The sequence below is a fragment of the Narcine bancroftii genome, chromosome 5 (assembly GCF_036971445.1).
Source record: "Narcine bancroftii isolate sNarBan1 chromosome 5, sNarBan1.hap1, whole genome shotgun sequence".
NCBI classification, from domain to species: domain Eukaryota; kingdom Metazoa; phylum Chordata; class Chondrichthyes; order Torpediniformes; family Narcinidae; genus Narcine; species Narcine bancroftii.
In genome coordinates, this window is record NC_091473.1 from 41,283,872 (window position 1) to 41,309,503 (window position 25,632).

Sequence of the window (25,632 nt, forward strand, 5' to 3'; positions counted from 1 at the left end):
CTAGGTGTTTCAAGTGCTCATCCAGATGCTTCTTAAATTATAATAAAAGTGCCTACCTCCAACACTTTCTCAGATGACAAGATCCAAATTTCAATCACTGAACTTCTTACTTCTTAAACCTTTGTCCCCTCATCCAAGACATCTCTGTCATGTAAAGATCTTCCCAGTATAATGCCTCTCATTGTTTTGTATTCTTTTATCACTTTTAGCCTCTGCTGCTTCAAGGAAATAAAACTCAGTGTATCTAGTCTCTGCACAAATAAATCATTCCATGCCAGGCAACAACCTGGCAAATTTTATCTGCATCCTGTCCAGTGCAATCTAACTCTTCATTTTTGGGCCCTGGGCCTCAATTTTGGCATAAAGGCAATGTTTTGGAGACAATCATTAAGTTCAAATTTTGGTTCTGTTCAGTGCCATGAATTGTTAATATTTATTGAAATAAATCTAAAAATCTTATCCGACTACTAGTGCTCTTAAGGTTAAGTGTTCCTGTATTATCATGTACATAAATAAAGTTTGTTTGAATATTCATTGATGGTGGGGGTGTTAACAGAAATTGTATGTTGATATTTATGCCGTCTGGTTGGAGAGAGGGAATATGAGGTGTTGTTTCCCTGATTTGTGTGCGACCTCAATTTGGCTATAGAGAAGTTTAACCAAGATGTCACAAGAATATTGGCCATTTTTAAAGACTGCAGAGGCTAGAGTGGCTTTCATCAGAGTTGCAATTGTGATCATATCAGCTATCTGTGTGGTCCAAGAAGTCTCTTCCTGCTCCTAATTCTCATTCATGAGGGACTTGGTAAAAAGACTAGGAAACACTGCTACCTCTTAACACAGTAGTCATAAAATGTAAAGTGATTTTTTTAGAGAATTAGAAATGTGGCAGGTTGAAGATATCAGTTTGAGTTTCAGCGGATGAAAGAATGGCAGATGCAGAAATCTTTCATTCAATTCTGTAGCTGATACGACAAAGGACAAAAAAAGTTCCAGTGAGATTCTGTCTTATCTGCCACCCTAGATAGTCACCATAAATTACTACAAATGATTAGATTGGCTAGGTATTCAGGAATGGAAGGTACAATCGCAATTGCAATCCAGATCTTATCACTTTACTTCACAGGTATGTACTTCCATGCAGCAATCATTGAACAACAACTATAGCAGAAACTTTAGATGAACTTCACATATTATTCAAGGTCGTCAGCAGAGTTGAGCTCGAACTAGTGACTTCCTTTGGGTTGGTAGTTGGGCTGGGCATTATATATATTCTATAAACTGCTTTTAAAAAAATAAGTTTTTGATGTTTTTAAAAATCCAAAAAAAACCTACCCAAAGGTAACATTACAAATCATTAAGCTGGAAAGCTTCCTGGAAAAGTCCATTTTATGCATTTTAAATCACTTTAAAAAAAAACATCGGATGAGACAACGTCACACATTGCACTGGGAAACTTTTGGTCAGAGTTGGCGCGGGTGGGGGGGGGGGGCTCTGCGTGAGATGCAAACGAGCTGTCGTGACGTCAGTAAAGCCAGTGATTCGATTGGCTGTGAAGCCCTGTGTGTGAGGTCACAGAGGGGGGGGGGGGTCTGTGCTGGCGATGTTTACAGCGGCGCTGCGGGGTTTGTGTCGCTGAAGACTGGCTGCGGGTCGTGTCGCTGCCCATGTCGCTTTATCCCTTCACCGCCTCGATCGACTGGCCTGCGGTTATTTTGAAAAAGATGTAATTCTCCCTGCCGAATACTGTCAGGGAAAAGAAAACACACTCCGAAGAGACTCCCCCGCACGCTATTTGTGATCAGAGTGGGGGGGGGGGGAAAGTCGAATTCGTCGCCTTGATCCGAACAAAAGAAAAAGTCCGTCGGCTGTTGTATCTGGGAACAAAACCGAAGTCAAACCAAAAAGACCCCCCCCCCCCCCCAACCCAGTTTCGCACAAAAGAGTAATTCTTTTGATTGGACGTTTTTGTGCGAGTGTGTGGCAGTGAAGAGAGGATCGTCCTCGCCGTTGTGTTGGAGCCAGCTGATGAGTCCTGGGGAAGAGCGGATCAAAATGAAGACGGAGATTACAACTGCCGTGGCCTTTATTACCAGACTGCTGAGGACGACGGGGCTCATTTCTGACGAGCAGCTCCAGCATTTCAGCGAGTCGCTGGAGAAATCCTTGGCAGGTGAGAAGAAAGAAGCCCACACGCAGGAGGTGGGGGTGGGGGGGTCCTGTGTACGAGGATGGGAAGCCCTCTTCCCATCACATCGTCTGGCAAACATCACAGGGGAGCAGCCTGTTAGAGAAAGGTCAACCATGCAAAAGTGTTGTCATCATCTCCCCCCCACCCCCCCCCCCCCCTCGACTTGACGAACAAAGCGCAGTTGGGGTCTCACCAGGAAAGCAGAGCAGAAGGAATCCTGCAGGTCATTTGAATCTAACGTTTCTTCTTTGTTTGACAGAACATTACCGGCACCATTGGTTCCCCCACATGCCCTGCAAAGGATCGGGCTATCGATGCATTCGGATCAACCACAAAATGGATCCTCTGATCGCCAGGGCGTCCAACATCATCGGCCTCAGCAGTCAACAACTTTTCCAACTTTTGCCAAGTGAATTGACTCTGTGGGTCGACCCATTCGAGGTGTCCTACCGAATAGGTGAAGACGGCTCCATTTGTGTTCTTTATGAAAATGTGCCGAGCAGCGGGATTTCTCCCTTAGATAGCATGATCAGTTGCAAGGATGAATTTAGAATTGGCAGATCGAGCCCCTCTAAGAGCTACATGATGACGGTTTCGAGTTAATAATTCATTGAAACATACAACTGTTATTGTACAGTTTGCAGCCCCCTTTGATAATGTAGTGAAATGTTAATCCCTTGTTAAGTTTTAGTCGACTGCCAAAACCTTTGTTTGATGTGGCCAGTGGCGATATGCAAAACTCTTTTTGCACCACATTAAATTCCTGGATTGTATATTGTAAAAACATGTACAGTCAATGGATAATTGTGTTTTACAGATTTATATTTTAAAAATAAGCCATGGCTGTTTGTAATAAAACATCAAAATGAATCCATACAATGTGTTCAGGACGTCTTTTAATGACTGAACCAATTTGATAAAAATATATGCAGTCTTTGAATTGATTCTTAAAACCAGTTTTTTTTAAAATAAATGATATCTGGTTTTGGAGAAAATATATGTGGTCCACTTAACAAGTGCATGGTACAGCTTACTGAGTTTGACTTCCTTTTCTTAATAGGTGTATGGTGCAGGAACAGTACTGTGCATATTTTTCTTAAATAATAAAGTACTTTGTTCCACCTAATCTACAACTTTTTTTAAAAGTGTTTTTTTTTAATATTTATAAAACTACAAAACAGGTCAATTCTGCAATCTAGGACAATGGAAGTCAGGTACAGTACTATGTCATATGACATGGTTCCTTTTTTGTTTGGCCATGTGATCATGAAAGGATAAACTGGAAGAGGATTAAAAAAAGAAATTGATTTGCATTGGATGCAATCAAAGTAGGTTTAACAAACAAATAAATTAGTTGCTTAATTAAATGCATAGGATAAAGGCCACAGGAAAAAAGATGTATTTGCATTTGTGATGCTTTGATGGCTAATAAGGATAAAATTGTTGTTTTAAAAATCTTGTTTAAAGTATAATCAGGAGTCTTAATTCACAATTAAATCAAAAGTTGTTTTCTAATCATCAATTAGGGTTTATTTTACAATTTATTTCCATGATAAACATAAGGATTTTATTTGATCAGCTGTCATTTTGAAAATTAGCTAGATATTAAAAAGTGAGAAATCATTTTTCTTTTTATATTTTCAGTTATATGAAAACATTTTCATGGTTGAACTGTGAAATGCTAATTATTACTCATTACATTATGTTTGGACTGAACATTTTTTTTTCCATTATTTTCTTTTCAAAATGCCAGTTAAAGATATAACCACAGTTCCTCCATCCATTGGAAGGAGAAGGCAAAGGCTATTCAATCCCTTCATCTGCTATTCTGCTGGATCGCGGCTGAATGACTTCAATTCCATTTACTAATCTAGGATAAATAGTATCTGTGATGAATGAAATTCCATCCATTTTATCTTTGTAAATTCAAAGATGCTCCCATTTCAGCTTCCAATTGGTTTCTAAATTATTAAACAAATTTTGGTCTCCTATATCAGATCAAAATCTACCTTTTACCATTCTTAATTTTCCCATAACTAAGAAGGTCTAATTTCTGAACATCCCAATAGCTTCATCCTGAACTGTTCAATACATTGAACATGGAACATTATAGCACAGTACAAGCTGTTTGGCCCATGATGTTGAGCTCACCTATATAAACCTACTCAATAAATGTCCCAACCTCACACCCAAATCCCTCTATTTATCTTGCCTGTCTAAGAGACTTTTAAATGTCTCTATTTTACCAGCTTCACCAATGTTAATGTGTTTCCAGAACCCACTACTCTAATTTTTTTTAAAAACTTACCCTTGGCTCTGCACTCCATAACATCCACAACCTTCTTGTAATGAAAACTGAATATAATATTCCAAGTGTGGTCTAACTAGAGTTTCATAGCTGAAACATTGTCTCATGATCCTTAAACTCAATCCCCAACCAATGAGGGCCTTCTTAACTACCCTATCAACCTGATCATCACCTTTGAGGGATCTGTGGATCAGGATCCTAAGATCCCTCTTGTTCCACACTGTTAAGAATCCTGCCATTAACCATGTACTCTGCCTTCAAGTTTGACCTTCTAAATTGCATCATTTCACACAGCCAGTTGGAACTCTATCTGCCACTTTTTCGGCCTATGACAACCTTTGCATGATCAGCATAACCTCCAATCTTTGTATTTGCAGAATTATTGACCCATCCTGCTACATCTTATTCCAGGTCATTTATAAAAGGCAAGGATTCCAGAACACATCCCTGCCGAATTCCACTAGTCACTGGCCTTTAGGCAGAAAATATTCCATCCATGACTACCCTCTGCTTTCTATGTTCAAGAAAATTGTGAATCAACACAGCCAAGGTTCCATTGGTCCCATGCTTCATGACTTTCTGAATATCTACCATGGGGGACCTTGTCAAATGCCTTACTAAAATCCATTTTCATCACATCTCCTGTCCTACTTTCATCAATTTCTTTTGTTCCTTCCTCAAAAAACTCAATTTGGCCTGTGAAGCATGGCCTATCCCTCACAAAGCCATGCTGACTATCCTTGAGAAGTCTATACTTCTCTAAATGCTTGTAAATCCTGTATCTAAGAATCCCCTCCAATAATTTGTCCATCACTAACGTAAAACTCACTCGTCTGTAATTCCCAAGATTTTCCCTGTAAACCTTTTAAAACAAGGGAACCACATTTATCATTCTCCAATCCTCCGGCACTTCTTCTGTGGCCAGGGTGGACACAAAGATCATTGCCAACACTCAGCAATCTCTTCCCTCACTTCCTATTTTAACCTGGGGTATATCTCATCCATTCCTGGGGACATTAATCCTAATGTTTTTAAGAAGATTCAGCTCTTCCTCTTTTTTAAGCTTGTTCTATGCTGACATCACATTGACCAAAGTCCTTCTGTTTGGTGATCAATGAAGCAAAGTTTTCATTTAGGACCTCCGCTACCTCCTCTGACTCCAGGGATAATATGTTGTCTCCTTTATCCTCAAGCTTCCCTACCTTCACTCGCATCATCCTTCTTCACAAAAGCACAGAATGTTTTAGGGGTTTCCTTAATCCTATTTGCCAAAACATTCTCGTGCCTCCTTCTAGCTCTCCTTTAATTCTCATGAGCCCTTCCTGTCTTTTGCTTCCTAAACCTTCAGTATGTTCCTTCCTTCTCTTAACTAGCTGTCTCATCTCTTTTGTCAACCATGGTTCCCTTATCCTACCATCTTTAATTTTAATTTAGATAGCAGGGTAACAGACCCTTCTATCCCACAAGGCCCTGCTGTCCAAATACCCAAATTAATCTACAACTGGTCTGTTTTTAAAAGGTGGGAGGAAACCAGAGCACCAAGAGGAAACCCACCCAGACACAGGGAGAATGTACAAACTCCTTACAGACAGCATTGGATTCGAACCCGGGTCGCTGATACTTTAATAGCTTTGTACAAACTGCAACACTAACCATGCTGTCCATGTCTTTGTGAGAACAATCTATCCAGAACTCTTCACAAGAAGTCACTAAAGATCTTCCACATTACTTCCTTGAGGACATCTGTTCCCAACTTAGTCTCCCCAGTTCCTGCCTAATCCCATCACAATTAGACCACCCCAATTAAACATTTACCACTTTGTCTACTATCCTTGTCCATAGTGATGCTGGAGGTCAAGGAGTTGTGGTCACCATCACTGAAATACTTCCTCACCAAGAGGTCTATCATCTGACCAGGTTCATTATCCAGTATGGCCTCTCTTCTAGTCAGGTGTATCCTTCTTGGATACACCTGACAAATTCTGCCCCATCTATCCTTGAAGTAAGGAGGTGCCAGTCAATATTTGGGAAGTGGAAGTCTCCCATAACAACTACCCTGTGATTTCTGTACTTTTCTAAAATGTGCCTACTTTTGCTCCTCAGTGTCTACAGGGCTATTTGGAGGCCAATTGACTTCAGAGGATAAATAAGAAATAAGAGCAGGAGTAGGTCGTCCAACCCGTTAAGCTTGCTCCACCATTTAATAAAATCATGGCTGACCTGATGGCAGGCTTATCTCCACCTATCAGCCTTTTCCCCATATCCTTTAATTTCCCAATTATGTAAAAATCTATCCAGCCTTATCTTAAAATATACTTATCGAGGTAGCTTCCACTGCTTCAAAAGGCAGTGAATTTCATAGATTCACCACCTTCCTGGAAAAGCAGATTCTTCTCATCTCTGTCCTAAATCTACAACCCCGAATCTTGAGGGTATGTCCCCTAATACAGCAGGGTAACAGGCCATTTTGGCTTACGAGCCTGTGCCACCCAATTAACCTACAACCCTCGGTATGTTTAAAACAGTGGGAGGAAACTGGAGCCCCAGGGAAAATTGCAGACAGAGGGAGAACAATATAACCTTTAATAATTTTTCTGTAAGATGCCTTCTTATTCTTCTAAATTCCAACGAGTATAGTCCAAGACAACTCAATCTCTCTTCTTTGGCTAACCCCTTCATCACCTGGTGAACCTCCTCTGTACCATCTCCAAAACCAGTACATCCTTCCTCAAGTAAGTAGACCAGAAGTGGCACACGGCACTCAAGATGCAGCCTCACTGGTACCTTGTACAGTTGCAGCATAACCTTGCTGCTCCTCAATTCAATCCCTCTAGCAATGAAGAATTTTATAATATTTGCTTTATTGATAGCCTGCTGCACTTGCAAACCAACCTTTTGTAATTTATGTATGTGGACTCCATAGTCCTTCTGCATGGCATCATTCTGCAATCATTTGCCTTTTAAAAAATAATCTGATCTTCCATTTTTCCTTCCAAAGTGGATAACCTCGAGGGGGTATGGTGTGATGGCGTAGACAGGAAAAGCGAGAAAGACTCCTCTCCCAACATAATTAATTAAAACACATCTTTTAGAAATTTCTATATGAAGCAACAGTTTTAAATCTTTTTCTAAAGATACTATAATCGTGGCCATGAAGAAATCTAAAACAGATAATGAAAGAAATAACTCCTAAAGAAATTACTGTAACTGAAAAAAATGGGGCCTACCTTAGAAGTGGATCCTGGAGACTCGATGCTTCTCCCTCTGAGATTGAGTTGGCAAGTCCCGGTGAAATTCAGGTGACTCCAGTGCCACCTTCCCGGGAACCAAGAAATATGGCGCTGGAGTCAGAAAACAACTTGCTCTGCTGCCAGTGCCTCAAGATCAGGCAAGATAACACAAGCTGCGACTCTGCCTGAGGATTAGGCTGAACCCTCACAGTGCAGCATTCCTGGGGGAAGCTGAAATCCTGTAGGCAGGTTCAACACACCGACTTCAACAGAGGAAGAGGAAGATGTCAGGACTGAAGAAGATACTTCACAAGTAACGAAGGGAGAAGAGACACTGATACAACAGGGAAGGCCCTTCCTCACTATGCTGTCCAGGAAGGTAAAGCTGGAATTTCTAGTTACTTATTATGTAAATCCATCAGCTCAATTGGATACATTGTCAAAACAAATTCAAATATTGTCAACCCAAATGAATGAAGGATTTATGACAATTAAAGATCAATTTGAATCACGATTTAATAGTATGAAGGAAGAAATGATTACTGTTAAGACTGATGTTTCAAGATGTGCTAAAACGGTGGATAAAATTCAAATTTTAAAAAATGAAAGAATATTTTCAGGATTGTCATGAAGAAGTAGAACAAAGTAGATACGGTTGGTAAATTTGAAGATTGTTATAATGTTTGGGAAGTTCAGATAAAAGAGTTGCTGGAAAAAAAATTGATGTTCTGGAAAATTAAAGCTGTCGAAATAATGTGAAAATTGTGGGTTTACCAAAAGATTTTGAAGGTTCAGATCCAGTAGTTTTTTCAGAAATGGATTCCTGAAGTCTTGGGAACTGAACTTTTTCCAAATGGGTTGGAGTTGGATAGAGCTCATAGAGTGATTAAGAGGAAACCCTTTTTCCAGGACAACCACCACGCTCTATTCTAATTAAATGTCTACGATATCAAGATAAGGAAATGATATTGAGAATTGCAGTTCAGAATGTGAGAAAACATGAAAACCTTTTTGCTGGTTGGAAATAACAAGGTATTCTTTTATGCAGATTTAAGTCCAATTATATTAAATGTTGCAAGGAATTTAATCCTTCTAAGGCTGTTTTATGGAAAAAAGGATATAAAATTGCCTTTAGATATCCTGCTACACTTAAGGTCTTTTATTGGAGAATATCAATCGCAATTCTTTGCTGATGAAGATGAAGCTCTTTTATTTGCTAATTCATTGCCTAATAATAAGAATGAGAATCAAGATCAGTCTTCCCAACAATTTAAGATCAGCCAAGAGAAGAAAAGAAATAGTTCACAAAAGTGGAGTCTCACAAACTAAGTGAAATTGATATTGATGATGACCAGGTCAATAGAGATCTGGAAAGATCTCATCACATTTGAAGTATTGATGATTACTGTTGTTTTTATGTATTTATTCTGTTCGAGGGAGGCTGACTTGTTTATTTCTCCTTCCAAAGTCGTCAACCACTTGGTGGCACTGGTCGCTTCCCATTTAATAGAGGGGGGTAGTACTGCTTTTTGTGTAAATGGTGTTTTTTTGGGTAAATGTGACCTTCAAGAAATTGGATAGATGTCTGTAAAGTGTAGTAAGGGGCTCATTAGATATGATAATTGCAGAATGATTATTTTGAAACTACTAAAAACAAATGAGAAAATCAACTGGGAACCTCAGGAACATCAGGCATTCAGCCTAATGAAGTGGTTTTACTATAAAGATTGATCAATGTTTATGTACAACTCATTTCAATTCAGCTATCTGTGCTGCATATCATTGTTATTTCAAAGTTCAAGGTTTAGATTTGTTCTTAGAGTACATGCATGACATCAATTCTGTGGGAGAGGCAGAATTTCTACTTATTGATAGTGCAAAAAATGTACTCAAGAAAAGATAAGTATACAAAAGAGAAATGTAAACAAAGACAGTTATTTAAACAAACTGACTGCAATACAGAAAATAAATATTCAGTAATAAATAATGTGCAAAGTAATGAATCCCTGATTGAGTTTGTTGTTGAGGAGACTGATGGTGGAGGGGTAACAACTGTTCCTGAACCTGGTGTATTACAAACTATAAGCCCTTTTTTAATACGAACAAAGGAACAGCAATGGAAAATTCACCAGACAATGGAAAATTCAAAATAATAGTTTTTATTAAACCATTAATAACATTACATTTTTTCTCTAAATTTAACCACACTATGTGCAATTGTAAATGTGTGTGTGTATTAAAGTCCAAAACCATCACAGTTTAAACTTGATTTTGAAAAAGTCACTTTTAAAAGTTCAGTTTCAAATATCTTTGTTGACTTCCAGATCCTTTTAAAACACAGTACAGAAGAAATTATGAAGCAATTTTAAACATTATATTTTCAGATCTCTTTCAACTCATGATTCTCTTGATGAGCAGTCTTTCATAGAGATATTCTTCAAACAGGAGTGACTATTTTCTGGGCACAAATGAGAAGTAGTCTTATTTATTTAAAAGCCACTTATGTTGTATCTCCTGTGAATAGGATAATACAAGTCCTGTCTTTCTAGGAGGTCAAGTTTTATTCTTCTTCAGTTTTCTTCCTAAGAGTCATGGAGTTTCCTTCCATGATGATGCTGCACTCTTTATTTTCAAAAGAGCATGTGGAAAGTGGTTTCCCTTTCGAAATCCACTTATTTTCTGTTTTTCCCTTTTATTAGGAGTAACACTTAACAGTACCTATTCTGGTTACTACAATTCAACCCTGTCTTTCACAAGGTTCCAACTCCTATGTGTGTCACAGGGTGTTGACTTCTGAACTGATTCAAAATATCTGAATTTAATAATATATTTCTCTAAATCACGTGACATTTACATCATCAATTACAATCTCAATTCTATGAAACCATGTACTAGAATCTTTATCAATTTTAGTTTCATTTCTGCAAAACTTCTTGCCTTTTCCAAAACTACTCCATATCCATAACAACCTCTAATCTTATCTCTGTTCAAGAGTCTTAATAGCTTTTGAAAACCACACCTGGTACCTGAGTTTCAATTAAGAACACTTCTGTTCCATTATGGCTCTGTTTTCCAGATGCATCGATTCCGAGAATGAACTCTCTTTCTCTGTGATTACAATGATTCTCTATAATATGCTGTGATCTGTGTGTGACCCTGTAACCAACCGACAACTAACTTAAGACATATTTATAAGAAATATAAGTATTAACTTGAATATTAATATTAACACTGTGTGGCGGTGCACTCTCTCATGGCGAACTGGCCCCGCGTGTAACGTCACGTGGCGGAGCAGCCATGGGAAGATGGCACTTTCAGGATTTCTCCCTGCCTCAAGTCTCTTGCCCAGCACATGAGATGACTGAGCTCATGCTGCCCTTAAAAGGGCGTGTGCTGAATTTGAATAAAAAGTCATTAACGACTTTCAATGTAGTGGCTGAGTCTTGGCTGTGTCCAGCACTACAACAGATTTATTACAGGTGCTACAAGTCTTGTGGCACCTATACCTCTTTCCTGCTGGCAGCAGTACAACAGAGCATGTCCTGGGTGATGTGGATCCTTGATGATTACTGCTACTCTCCAATGCAATGTTCCAAGTAGATTTTTTTGATGGTGGGGTTGATTTTGTGATGTATTTGGCTGTGTCCACTACCTTTTGCATGGGTTTTCGCTCAGAAGTATTGGGGCTCCCATACCAGTCCAAGATGCAGCCGCTCAGCATACTTTCCATTACACATCTGCATAAGTTTCCCAAAGTTTTCAATGTCATACCAAATCTCTGCAAATTTCTGATGAAGCAGAACCACCAATGCTCCATATCACTGGTAATGTGGCGGCGCACATCGAGACCCAGGCAAAATGGCTCTGCATTTTTGTTGCCGTGGCTGCCAAGATGGCGCTGCTAAGTGCATCTTTTTCCATGCTCAAGTGGGCTACGCACGCGCACTTGGCTTCCGCACGTGGACGGGACCTACGACTGCCTTGTAAGGCACAGCGCGGGCTTCTCAAAAACAAAGCGTTGGAAGTGCAAGCAACTTACAGTATGTAGTCTCCTCATTTCAGTTCACTCAGTAGCTACCGCTACAATCGGTAACCTGATGTGCCCAGATGATTCTGGACTCTACACTATGGATGCTGCACCAGTCAATGCAGTAGCTATGAAACTGCCAACCTTCTGGACACTTTGCTCATGCACTTGGTTTGGGCAAGTGGAAGTGCTATTTCACCTCAGGCAGACTACCTCCAACTCGACAATATTTTACCACAACATCTTTTCTCTAGACCAAGAGACACCAGCCAAGGTGGACGAACTGATACATGTCCCTCGGAAGGAAGGTAAATACCCAGCCCTCAAGAAACTCCTCCTGAGTACTTTTGGCCTGTCCAGATGACAGCGCGCTGCTAGGCTCATGCACCTCGACAGCTTACGAGACTGAGCACAATCCACTCTTATGGATGAGATGCTCGCACTAGCAGAGGGCCATAAGCCGTGTCTCTTGTCTGAGCAGCCTTTCTTGAAACAGATGCCAGACGACATACAACTGCTTTTGCCGAAGATTTCTCAGACCCATGTAAGGTCGCGGCCAGAACAAACATTCTGTGGCACATGAAACGCAAAAATGAATCCTCCATGAACCAGCTGACTTGAATGCATCCAAGTCAGCAGACCGGGTCCCACCCAAACCGAGCGCAACACTCGTCCCAGCAAACCAGCTGAGGCACTGAACACTAGCTGGTGTTTTTACCACTGACGTTGGGGGACACGTGTGAAAATGCAGGAAGCCCTGCTCGTTTTTGGAAAAAGCCCATGCTAGCTGCTGCTAATGGCTATGATGGCTGGCCACTCCAAGAGCATGTACAAGACTTCACGGCCAACATGCACAGTGCAAAGGTTTTCTCAAAGGCCAATCTAGTGCATGGCTATCACCAGATCCCCATCCACCCGGACAACATTAGAAAGATGGCCATCATCATCCCATTCGAACTCTTTGAATTTCTCCGTGTGTTGTATGGCTTCAATAATGTGACATAAACCTTCCAGCGCTTGAGGACATTGTGGACAGAGACTTGGACTTTGTGTTCATCTACCTGGATGACATACTCATCGCTAGCAAGGACCGTGAAGGGCACAAAGATCATCTCCTCACACTCTACACATACCTGTCCAACTTTGACCTCTCAACTTGTCAAAGTGCCAATTCGGGAAAGACTCCATGCAGTTCCTGGGCCACATTATCACCACAGATGGGGTCATGCCATCAACGGAAAAAGTCACAGCCATAAGCAAGTTTGCCCATCCTAAAGCCCTCAAAGGCCTCCAGGAATTCACTGGGATGGTTCATTTCTACAACCGCTTCATCCCAGGGGCATCACGCTCACACGCCCCCTGTTCACCATGATGTCGGCCAAATGCAAGACCCTAGCTTGGACAGATGAAGCCGACGTGGCTTTCACCACAACTAAAAATGCCCTGGCCAATGCCACCTTGCTGGTAGAACATAGGAACATAGGAAGTAGGAACAAGGAGTAGGTCAAAAATGGCCCATCGAGCCTGCTCTGCCATTCAATACAATCATGGCTGATCTAATTTATGACCTAACTCCACCTACCTGCCTTCTCCCCATATCCCTAATTCCTCTATCATGTAAAAATTTATCTAACCGAATTTTAAATATGTTTAATGAGGCAGCCTCAACCACTTCCCTGGTTAGAGAATTCCAAACATTCACTACTCTCTGGGAAAAACTATTTTTCCTCATCTCTGTCCTAAATCTACTCCCCCGAATCTTGAGACTGTGTCCTCTCATTTTAGTTTCCCCGGCCAGCTCAAAAAACCTTCCTACATCTATCCTATCCATACCCTTCATAATCCTTTATGTTTCTATAAGATCTCCTCTCATTCTTCTGAACTCGAGCGAATACAATCCTAGATTATTTAATCTTTCATCATAAGTCAACCCCTTCATCCCAGGGATCAACCTAGTAAACCTCCTCTGGACCATCTCCAAAGCCAGTATATCCTTCCTCAAATATGGAGACCAGAACTGAACACAGTACTCCAGGAGCGGTCTCACCAGTACCTTATACAGTTGCAGCATTACCTCCCTATTCCTGAATTCAATTCCTCTAGCGATGAAGGCCAACATTCCATTTGCCTTCTTAATAATCTGCTGCACCTGCAACCTAACTTTTTGCGATTCATGCACAAGCACTCCCAAGTCCCTCTGCACAACAGCATGCTGTAGTTTTTCACCCTTTAAATAATATTCAGCTCTTTTATTTTTCTTGCCAAAGAGGATAACCTCACACTTACTAACATTGTACTCCATCTGCCAGACCTTTGCCCACTCATCCAGCTTAACTATATCCCTCTGCACTCTTCACATCCTCATTACAATTTGCTCTTCCACTCAATTTGGTGTCATCCGCAAACTTGGCTACACCACATTTTGTCCCCTCCTCCAAGTCATCAATGTAAATGATGAACAGTTGTGGGCCTAACACTGACCCCTGCGGCACCCCACTTACCACTCTCTGCCAACCTGAAAAACTCCCATTAATACCGACTCTCTGCCTCCTGTCAGACAACCAATTTTCAATCCAGGCCAATAGACTTCCCCGGACTCCACTTGCCTGTAACTTACTGATAAGTCTCTTGTGCGGCACCTTATCAAACGCTTTCTGGAAATCCAAATATACAACATCAACCTGTTCCCCTCTATCCACCGCACCCATTATATCCTCAAAGAATCCTAACAAGTTTGTCAAATAAGATCTTCCCTTTCTAAAATCATGCTGCGTCTGCCTGATTGAACCCTTACATTCCAAAAGTTTCACTATTTCATCTTTAATGATGGCTTCAAGCATTTTTCCAACTACAGACATCAAGCTAATTGGCCGATAATTTCCAGTCTTCTGCCAACATCCCTTCTTAAAAAGTGGCGTGACATTTGCCGTCTTCCAGTCGGGACCTGCCCAGAATCCAAGGAATTTTGGTATATGACCACCAATGCATCAACTATAACTTCTGTACCGAACAACAAAACGCCAGGAGAGGATGGATTCCCAATAGAATTCTATAAAACATTTAAGGACCTATTAATTCCTCCCCTCCTGGAAGTAATCAACCAGATTGATAAAACACAAAGCAATACCAGATTCATGCAAAACAGCAATAATTACAGTAATACCAAAGACAGGGAAAGATCCACTTGCACCAGCGTCATATAGACCAATATCTCTACTTAACACAGATTATAAGATAATAGCTAAACTATTAGCAAACAGATTGGCCGACTATGTACCAAAACTAGTAAATCTAAACCAAACTGGATTTATTAAAAAAAGACGAACAACAGACAATATCTGTAAATTTATTAACTTAATTCATGCAGTAGAAGGAAATAAAACTCCAACAGTAACGGTTGCTTTAGACGTAGAGAAGGCCTTTGACAGAGTAGAATGGAATTATTTATTCAAAGTACTACAAAAATTCAGCCTACAAGAGAAATATATTAATTGGATTAAAGCATTATTTAAGGGGCCATTGGCGAAAGTGACAGTAAATGGATATATATCAAAACAATTTAACTTAAGCTGATCAACAAGGCAGGGATGTCCACTATCTCCCTCACTGTTCGCGTTAGCTATAGAACCACTAGCAGAATTGATAAGAACAGAAAATAAAATAAGAGGGATAAAAATAAAAGAGAAGGAATATAAAATCAGTCTATTTGCAGATGACATTATAATATACTTAACAGAACCAGAAACATCAATAAAAGAATTACATAGGAAATTGAAGGAAAATGGAGAAGTATCGGAGTACAAGATCAAAGCAAATAAAAGTGAAGCAATGCCAATGAATAATGCGGATTTCACAAAGTTTAAGAAAGAATCGCCATTTAGATGGCAAACACAAGCAATGCGATACCTAGGTATACAACTAAATAAAAATCTCAGCCATCTATATAAACTAAATTACCATCCATTAATGAAAAAATTACAAGACGACTTAGAGCATTGGAAAGACTTACCACTAACACTGATAGGAAGGATAAACTGTATTAAAATTAACATTTTCCCAAGGATACAATACCTATTTCAGTCATTACCAATACACCTAACAGAGAAATTCTTCAAGGAGTTAAAGAAAATAACAAGGAAATTCTTATGGAAAGGGGGGAAACCGAGGATAGCACTAGATAAATTAACAGAATGGTACAAACAAGGAGGCTTACAACTACCAAACTTTAAGAATTATTATAGAGCCACACAATTAAGATACCTATCAGATTTTTATCAAACAAGGGAAAAACCAGATTGGACCAGATTAGAACTAGATAAAATAGGGGAGAAGATACCTGAACATATACTATATAAATGGGATGAAAAATTGGTGCAACCTAGGAATTCACCGGTATTGCATCATCTGCTCAACATTTGGAAGAAGATTCATGTAGAAAGGAATAAAACAAATTACCAACTACCAAAACTAATACTGACGCAAAATCAACTAATCCCTTTCACAATAGATAACCTTTCCTTTAGAGAATGGGAGAGAAAAGGGATCAAAAGAATGGAAAATTGTTTTTCGGGAAATAAATTATTATCCTTTGAACAAATGAAGGATAAATATAATATAACTCACGATACAATGTTTGCATACTACCAACTGAAAACCTACTTGAAGGACAAATTGGGAAACAGTCTGAGGTTACCAGAAGGAAGCAATTTTGAATATGTGATTACAGACACAATGATAATTTAAAAATTTGTAACAAACATGTACATCAAACTGCAAGAAAAGGAGAACGAGGAAACAAACGGTAAACCTAAACAAAAATGGGAACAAGATCTAAACATAAAGATAAAGAATGAAACATGGGAGAAGCTATGCTCCGGAACTATGAGAAATACAATAAACACGAGGTTATGCATGATACAATATAACTGGATACACAGGCTATACATCACACCTCAAAAGTTAAATAAATGGGACCCAACAGTATCAGACAGATGTTTTCGCTGTAAAAAGGAAACGGGAACAACAATTCATGCAATTTGAACATGTGAGAAAGTGGAAAAATTTTGGGAAGATCTAAACCAGATATTAAATAAAATCACAAAAAGCAATATTCCAAAAAACCCAGAGATCTTCCTCCTAAGTAATATAGGAAACAAAGAATTTGGACTCGATTTGGATGGAGCACAAAAAAGATTTGTTATGATAGCCCTAGCTGTAGCAAAAAAATTTATTATGTCAAGCTGGAAATTAGAAGACAACTTGAGAATACAACAATGGTACATAGAAATTAATAAATGTAGTCCATTAGAAAAAATAACATATAATTTAAGAAATAACATCACAATATTCGAACAAATATGGGAGCCATACATGAAATACAATAGAGAAATCCTACCATGGACTTCCACCACCTAAAATGACATTAGGAGAAGATAACAAAAAGAACTGACTCAGTAAAATTTCTTGTTTATTTTTATTAAGTGACAACATTGTTTAACGGGTTTAATGTATCTTATAGATTGAACTTCAAATAAATGGGGAAGGGGTGAGGGAGGGAAGGGAGGGGGGGAAAAGGGGGAGAAAACGACACTGTATATATTTAAGAAGAAAAATGTCTGTATATATCTTGGTCAATATGGTTTATAGTGTGAAAAATAAAAAATTAAAAAAAAAAAATGAACTATAACTTCTGCCATTTCCTTCAGAACCCTTGGATGCATATCATCAGGACCAGATGATTTGTCTGGCTTTAGTCCCATTAGTTTCTCCATCACTACTTCCTTTGTAACAACTATTTTATCAAGGCCCTCCCCAACATTCGCATCCTTAACTCCGCACTTGGGCATGCTGGACGTGACTTCCATCGTGAAGACTGACACAAAATATTTGTTTAATGCCTCGGCCATTTCCTCATTTTTTGCTACCAGTTTTCCTTTCTCATCCTCCAACAGTCCTATGTTAACTCTGGCCACCCTCTTCCGTTTTATATATTTATAAAATTTTTTGCTTTCTGTTTTTATAATTTGTGCCAATTTACTTTCATAATCCTTTTTCCCATTTCTTATTACCCGCTTTATAACCCCTTGTTGTCTCTTAAAGTTTTCCCAATCTTCCAGTTTTCCACTGCTCTTTGCAGCTTTGTACACCTGCGCCTTCAATTTTACACTCTTCTTTATTTCCTTTGTTAACCATGGTTGATTTTTCCCCTCCCTTGCTGCCCTTTTTCCTGACCGGAATATATTTTTATTGAGCATTACAAAATATTTATTTGAAAATCTTCCACTGTTCCTCAACTGTTTCATCAATTAGCCTGTGCTCCCAGTCCACTCTGCCCAATTCCTCCCTCATCCTATGGTAGTCACCCCTGTTTAAGCATATTAGTTTTAGATCTATTTCCCCTTCCACCTGAATGAGAAATTCAATCATACTATGATCGTTATTTCCCAGATGGTCTCTGACTATTACATCATTTACTCCACCTATCTCATTGCACAACACTAGATCCAGGAGAACATTTTCTCTTGTGGGTTCCTTAACATGCTGCTCAAGAAAGCTATCGCAGATGCATTCTATGAAGTCCTCTTCCAGACTCCCAGATCAGATATGACCACGACCCTCACTGTTGAAGCATCAGCAACAGCCATTGGGGACGTCCTCGAACAGTCTGTCAATGGTCAATGAAGGCCATTGGCATTTTTCAGCTGTCCCCGGAGCTTAAATGCAGCATGTTTGATAGGGAGCTCCTGGCATTCTACTTTGCCATTAGACATTTCCGCTATTTTCTGAAGGGTAGGCGATTCATAGTTTTTACCGACCACAAGCTCCTCATGCACACCTTCTATATGGTCAAGGATCCCTGGTCAGTGTGCCTGTTATGCCACCTATCATACATATCGGAGTTCACCACCACCATCCGGCACCTCTCCAGTAAGGACAATGTTGTGGCTGACACCCTCTCTCGACCCACCATCCGAACCCTGTCCCCCTGGCTGGACGACTCCTAACCGGCGCAGACTCAAAAAGAACACGCGGAAACGCAGGCTTTCTGTACAGCTATCACTGGGATCTGTTTCGAGGACATCAGACTGCTTGGCAGCCCTAACACACTGCTGTGTGATGTTTCCACTGGCCCACCGCACCCAGTCATTCCACAGCAATGGAGACGCCAGGTTTTCCATGCCATCCATGACCTCGCCCACCTGTCTATAAAGACCACAACCTGCATGGTGGCAGAGCTGTTCGTACGGCACGGCTTGAGGAAGCAGGTTGCCCGACTGGCCTGCAATTGCACCCAGTGTCAGACATCCAAGTTCCACCAACATGTCAAGACCCCTGTCCATCAGTTCAACTGTCCAAAAAGAATGTTTTGTGGCGGCACACATCACTTGTGGTAAACCGGCCCCATTTGTATCGACGAACCGGCGGGGCAGCCGCGGGAAGATGGCACTGTCGGGGGACCTCAGTGCCTCATGGTTTAGGCCAAAGCGCACACCTCGGGCGAACATGATGACATCACTGCCAGCGCAGGGGCGGAGCTTGCACCGCCCTTAAAGGACCATGCGAAGTTTGAATAAACAGATCAACTAAAACTTCCACCGTGTCTTGTGGTGTGTTTCTGTGTGTAGTAGCCGCTACATTGGTGACCCCCAACGAGTTTGGCCTCCCAATATGGACGCACCAGCAGTCAACACGGTCATAGTGAAACTTCCCCTCCCCTTTCTGGATGCATCACCCACACACTTGGTTTGGGCAGGCGCAGTTTCACCTCAGACACATTACCTCAGGCGCCACGATGTTCTACCATGTTGTGAGCACGCTCGATGAAGAAACCGCAGCCAGGGTGGACGACCTGATCCACAACCCACCAGAGGAAGGTAAATACCTTGCTCTCAAAAGCCTCCTCCTCAGGACCTTCGGCCTCTCCCATCAGCAGCGAGCTGCCAGACTCCTTCACCTGGACGGCTTGGGTGACAGAACCCCATCTGCGCTCATGGATGAGATGCTCATGCTGGTAGAGGGCCACAGGCCCTGCTTGATGTTCACACAGGCTTTCCTTGAGCAGATGTCGGAGGACATCCAACTCCTGCTGGCAGAGGAGGATTTCTCATATCCATGGAGAGTCGCAGCCCACGCAGACATGCTCTGGCGGACCAAACAAGAAAATGAGGCCACACCTAGCCAGGCGCAGGTGTCCCCCAAGCACAAACCGGAAGAGTAGTGTTTCTACCATCAATGCTGGGGGGCCCAAGCCTGCAAGTGCAGGCAACCCTGTTCATTTCAGGGAAACGACCTGGCCAGTCACTGTTAATGGCGCGACACCTGGCTTTACTAACAGCCTCCTGCACGTAATCGATAAGTCTACTGGCCAACGTTTCAGGTAGACTTCAGAGCAGAGCTGAGTGTGCTTCCCCGATCACCCTCGAGACCCGCACCCGTGCACGAGGCCCAACTCTACGGGCAGTCAACAGATCCTCCATCAAGACTTTTGGCATATGCAGTGTCCAGATCCAGATTGGCAAGGACAGGTTTCGCTGGAAGCTCGTACTGGCCACGGTGGACATAGTGCTGCTGGGAGCCTATTTCCTCTGAGCGCACAGCCTGTTGGTGGACATCAAAGGCAAGCGGTTGGTACATGTCAGCAATTTCCAATCCGTCCATCTCAATTCCACAAACGTGTGACCCAGGAATAGCTTCCATTAGCGCCTCTAAGGATGAGTATTCTCGCATACTCAATGAATTCCCTGCCATCCTGCGGCCACAGTTCACTTTCGCCATGCCACAACATAGCATCCACCACCACATTTTGACCCAGGGCCCTCCCCTCCATGCCAAAGCCAGGCATTTGCCCTCCGAGAAGCTACAACTGGCAAAGGAGTTCTCCCAACCTCAGGAGCTGGGGATTGTCCGCAGGTCGGATAGCCCTTGGGCCTCCCCCCTCCATGTGTTCCAGAAGGCTTCTAGGGGTTGGCACCCATACAGGGACTACCGTCACCTCAATGATGTGACAACGCCAGATCGATACCCCATCCCGCATATACAGGATTTTATGGCCAACTTGCACGTCGCCCGAGTGTTCTCGAAGGTTTACCTGGTTCGGGGATATCATCAAATCCTGGTCCATCCCAGCGATATCAGCAAGACCACCATCATCACCCCATTTGGCTTATTCGAGTTTCTGTGGATGCCATTCGCCTGAAAAACGCAGCTCAGACATTTCAACGGCTGATGGATGCAGTGGGCAGAGACCTGGATTTTGTGTTTATCTATCTCGACGCCATTCTCATTGCCAGTCGGGACTATGATGAACACAAAGTCCACTTCAGTGCACTATTTGCTTGCCTGGCAGAGTTCGGCCTCACCGTCAACATGCCAGTTTGGCAAGGAGTTCCTGCATTTCCTGGGCCATACCATCTCTGCAGATGGGGTTGCCCCAGCATCTGAGAAGCACCTTCGACAGGGAGCTTCTGGCCCTGTACCTGGCCTTCAGAGATACTGGAGGGCAGGCTATTCATGGTTTTCACCGACCACAAACGCACTCAGGCCGTTGCCATGTCCAAGGATCCCTGGTCGGCACGCCAGCAGTGACATCTGTCCTATGTAGTGGTGCTCACCATCGACATCGAGTGGATATGGACAATGTCGTCGCAGACGCGGTCTCAAGGCCCACCATCCACAGCCTATCCCCCGGGCTGGATTACACCCAGCTAGCACAGGTGCAGAAGGACACAGAAACACATGCTTTCTGCACCGCCATCATTGGCCTCTGACTCGAGGACCTCAGATTGCCGGACAGCACTGACACGCTGCTCTGCAACATCTCCACCAGCTCACTGTGCCTGGTAGTCCCACTGCAATGGAGGCCGCAGGTTTTCAGCATGGTCCACGACTTGGCTCACCGTGTCCTGTGGTGTGGTTCAGTGTGCCCAGCAGCTGCTACAGTTTGAGCATATACACGTCTCCATCATGGGCCTGCTACCTGTCTCCTGGAATGCCCAGTACCTGCTAATGGTGGTAGACTGCACCACAAGATGCCCAGAAGCCATCCCGCTAAGACTCTTCCACCGATTCCTACGCCAGGGCACTATTCACTCATTAGATTGCGAGTTTTGGGATACCAATTCATATTACCACAACAGAGGGGCTCAGTTTACATCAGCTCTGTGAACACTGCTAGCAACCCTCCTGGGCATTAAGTTGTACCACACCACCGCCTACCACCCACAATCCAATGGCCTAGTTGAACGCTTCCACAGCCGCCTTAAGTCTGCTCTCATGATTCATTTAACTGGCCCCTGCTGAGTGGATGAGCTCCCTTGGGTCTTCCTGGGCATCCAAATTGCACCCAAAGAGGACCTGCAGACCTCCTCCACAGAAATGGTGTACGGCGCCCCATTAACCCTGCCAAGTAAATTCTTCCCACCGGCCAAAGACCCATACACCGAGGGGAGAGCAGCGTGGCAGAAACTACGGGACAGGTTAGCCTCCTTCGCACCCACCCCCCGCACCCTCACACCATGGGCGCCGGCCATTCCTTCGGACTTATTAGCTGCAGACTTTGTTTTTGTCCACCACAGACCTCATTCCGCCCCCCTCCAACGACCCTCTGAGGGCCCGTACAAAGTCCTACACAGCACGCACAAAGCGTTCACGCTGGACATTCGGGGTAGAGAGGAACTGTTGACAGCTGACCGGCTGAAGCCTGCACACCTCGACCTCAGCCAGGCTGTCGTGCCAGCGCAACCCAAGCACCAGGGACGACCTCCCAAGGGTCCAGCCCCATTGCACTTCGGGGTAACGGAATGCTAGCGCCAGTTCTGGTGGGGGGTGGGGGGAGGTTGTGTGGCGACGCACATCGAGACGCAGGCAAACCGGCTCCGCATTATCACGGCCACAGCGGCGGAGCAGCCACGTCAAGATGGCGCCGCTGGGTGCATCTTCTTCCGTGCTCAAGCGGCCGTGCACGCGCACTTGGCTGCGCCATGATGTCACCGCCCATGCATGGGCGGGACTTGCGGGCCGATTTGTCAGGCGCAGTGCGTCCTTCAACTCACCATTGGAAGTGCAAGTGACTTAAAGTGTGTATGTAGTCTCCTCATTTCACTTCCCTAAGTAGCTACTGCTCCGATACCTTCATTTGATGTAAATCACACCCTTGATTTACCAGCACTTTTTGTTTATATTGTTGAACTATTACCACATTGGAATTTTACTATGTTGTGTAATGTAGACTTGGGAATTACTCATTTGCAAACATATCCAAATATTCTCAGGTTCCTGCAAAAGTAGGCTATCACTATTAATATATTTCTGGTTAATCGTACCGTATGTAACTTGGTTACGCCTGGTTATAGCAAAAGTATCCTTTTATAATGTATCACAGCATTGTTCAGGAACTGTTCCACCAAGAAAACAAATTGCAGAGTTGTGAGTGTATCTGAGATCATTACACAAACCTCTCTCCTATCCATTAACTCCATCGATACCTCCCACTACCTCAGTAAAGCAGCCAACATGTGAAAAGACTCATGTCATTCAGGCTCCTTGTTGGGAAGAAGATTCACAGAGTGAGACAGTTTCTTTCCTGCTGTTATCAGATATCTGAAGAATCTCCAACTAATTGAATAATGTTGCCTTTGCTCTATTCTAATTGATCTTTCTCTTTAACTCTAACTCGGCACTCTGTACAGTGCTTCTACTGCTGTACTATGTGTGGGTTGACTATCTGGACTGCTCAGAAAATAAACTTTTTTATTGTACCTCAGTCAATGTGACAATGAATTGGAACTGAACTTAATTGAAATGAACTGCCTCTCCTTTATTTGGATGGGGTGTTCTGCAGTTATGACAAAATTCAAGTTGATGTTTTCAATAATAATTTGCACTCTCATTTTGAGATTGCAGTTTCTTTATGCAGATATCCTGTCATCTAGAATTCAAGCAACCGGCAGCCTCAAACAACCAGCAAAAAAAAAATCCCTATAGCTGCTGGATATCAAGGGTTTTACTGTATATGATTTATTAGCAGTATATGTTCAATGCAAAATATATTTCTCATAATACTCATTTGCTTCAATGTTGTGTAAACCTCAATTCTCTGCTATCTTTCAGCAATTGTTTCCTTCTATTGGCACACCACTTGACCCTCAGTATTTAGACTTGGTGTTCTTTATTTAACATTGCATACAGAGACTATGTGACCTTGATTTCCACAATTGAAATATCTTGCTAGTATGATCCTGCTTGTACTGAATGACTCCCATTGCAATGGCTGAAAGGTTTTTCTTCAAACCTATTCTTTAGCTTAACTCGTTCACATAACTAAGTGTGTGTGGGTTCTCCCCATTGCTTCTTCCATTAATTTATATAAGGTGTTTTTACTAATGCCCTTCACATTATTAAAAAAACATGTCCATTGAAATACTATTTTTCATGTCTGTTCAAATGCAAAATCTTGAGTAACTTGAACTGGATATGATCATTCAATTTTCCTCCACACCAACCTATTCCTCATCCTATAATCTGGAAGCATGCTGAAGTTGCAAAACCTTGACAAATCATTCATCATGACTATGTAGTTGTTTCTCATCCCAGCTGAATTCAGTTATGAATTTTACATTTGTAAATTGCATAATCTCTAATGGAGCTGCTTTGAAATTATTTTGTAACTTCTCCATTTCTTCATTAAATGAGACAAAGGTTGTCATGTACCTAATAAGTTTACATTGCATAAATATCCAGTCCTATTTCTACAAAGAATATTGCCTTTTTGTGGAATGATAGAATGTCCAGAGTCTCCATGGGAAAGTTGACATAGCAATATAAATTGGGGGTCTTAAAAATACCAATTTGAAAAAAATGCTTCTGGGCATCTCAGGCGAGGTTTATCGCCTCATTTTTTGAGGGGGGCCCCCTTCTTGGGCACAAATTGGGCTATATGCGATAGGGGAGAAGATAGGAGGAGAATTTATATACAAATGGGACATAAAATTGATCAAAGTAAAAGATAACCCTGTAGCATTTGCATTATGTTAGAATGGAGAAGAACAACATGCACATAAAGCCTTGAAATTGAGACAAGTTTATTGGGCTGGCCTTCGCATTATGTGGGGCCCAGGCACTGACATCAGGGCACTGTGTCATCAGAATGCTGGCCTAGTATTAACTGGCATTCCCGCCACAGCTCACTGTCTTCCCACCGTGTGGGAGGTCACCCCCAGGTCTGCGTGGTCACCGCATTTGTCAGCCATTTTGTGGGCCGGTCCACATCTCTGCGCTGGCCGCTATATGAGCCCCCACCCCCCTCCCCAGAACTGGTGACCAGACCATTTTCTGTTGACTTGGGTGGTCTGCCCTTGTGTCACAGGGGAGGAGTGGAGACCGGCTGGTTACAGTCTAGATATGCCGGCTTCAGGCAGTTGATGGTTAAGGTCTCCTCCTTACTGTCAATGTCGAGGATGAAAATGGAGCCGTTGTCCCTGATGACCCTGTAGAGTCCCCTGTAGGACCGTTGTAGGGGCGGCCGGTGTGCACCCCTTTGCACAAACACATATTGACAAGTCTTTGTCCTTGGGGGATGTTATATTTGGAGTGGCCATGTTGTGGGGGGTTATTGCCTGCAATAACCAGGGACCCCAGTTTTTGCCACATGTTCTCAAGAATGGCTGTGGGGTCTTGTTTGTCGGGGGCCAGGAACACCCCTGGTAAGATTAAAGGTGCGCCATCTCCACCACTGAGGCATTGAAATCTTCCTTCAGTGCGGTGAAAATCCCCAGCAGGACTCATGGCAGTTCATCCACCCAGTTAGGACCCTTGAGCTGGGTCATCAAGACTGCCTTCAGGTTCTTTGAAACCGCTCCACTAACCCGTATGCCGTAGC

At 42.4% G+C, this 25,632-nt stretch overlaps 2 protein-coding genes across 7 annotated transcripts in view; one reads left to right on the top strand and one right to left on the bottom strand.

Annotated features, from left to right (window-relative positions):
- Nucleotides 1-2,366, bottom strand: part of atrip (ATR interacting protein) — a 67,801-nt gene extending 65,435 nt beyond the window's left edge. For 4 of the 6 annotated variants that reach the window (XM_069937239.1, XM_069937235.1, XM_069937234.1 and 1 more), the window contains exon 1: nt 1,336-2,366. In XM_069937239.1, the coding sequence (XP_069793340.1) occupies nt 1,336-1,348 (13 nt within the window). In that variant the 5' untranslated portion in view covers nt 1,349-2,366. The other 2 variants (XM_069937236.1, XM_069937237.1) reach the window with 2 other exon arrangements.
- On the top strand, nt 1,594-3,070 carry LOC138763309 (protein BTG1). The gene is made up of 2 exons (XM_069937242.1): nt 1,594-2,173; nt 2,451-3,070. Exons 1-2 carry the CDS (start codon nt 2,029-2,031, stop codon nt 2,792-2,794), a joined length of 489 nt encoding a protein of 162 aa, XP_069793343.1. The 5' UTR covers nt 1,594-2,028; the 3' UTR covers nt 2,795-3,070.
- The last annotated feature ends 22,562 nt before the right edge of the window (nt 3,071-25,632 follow it).

Coding starts and splice junctions, on each gene's coding strand:
- LOC138763309 (XM_069937242.1), top strand. CDS start 2,029: ATGAGTCCTGGGGAAGAGCGGATCAAAATGAAGACGGAGATTACAACT. Junction 2,174..2,450: donor GCTGGAGAAATCCTTGGCAG/GTGAGAAGAAAG, acceptor TTTGTTTGACAG/AACATTACCGGCACCATTGG.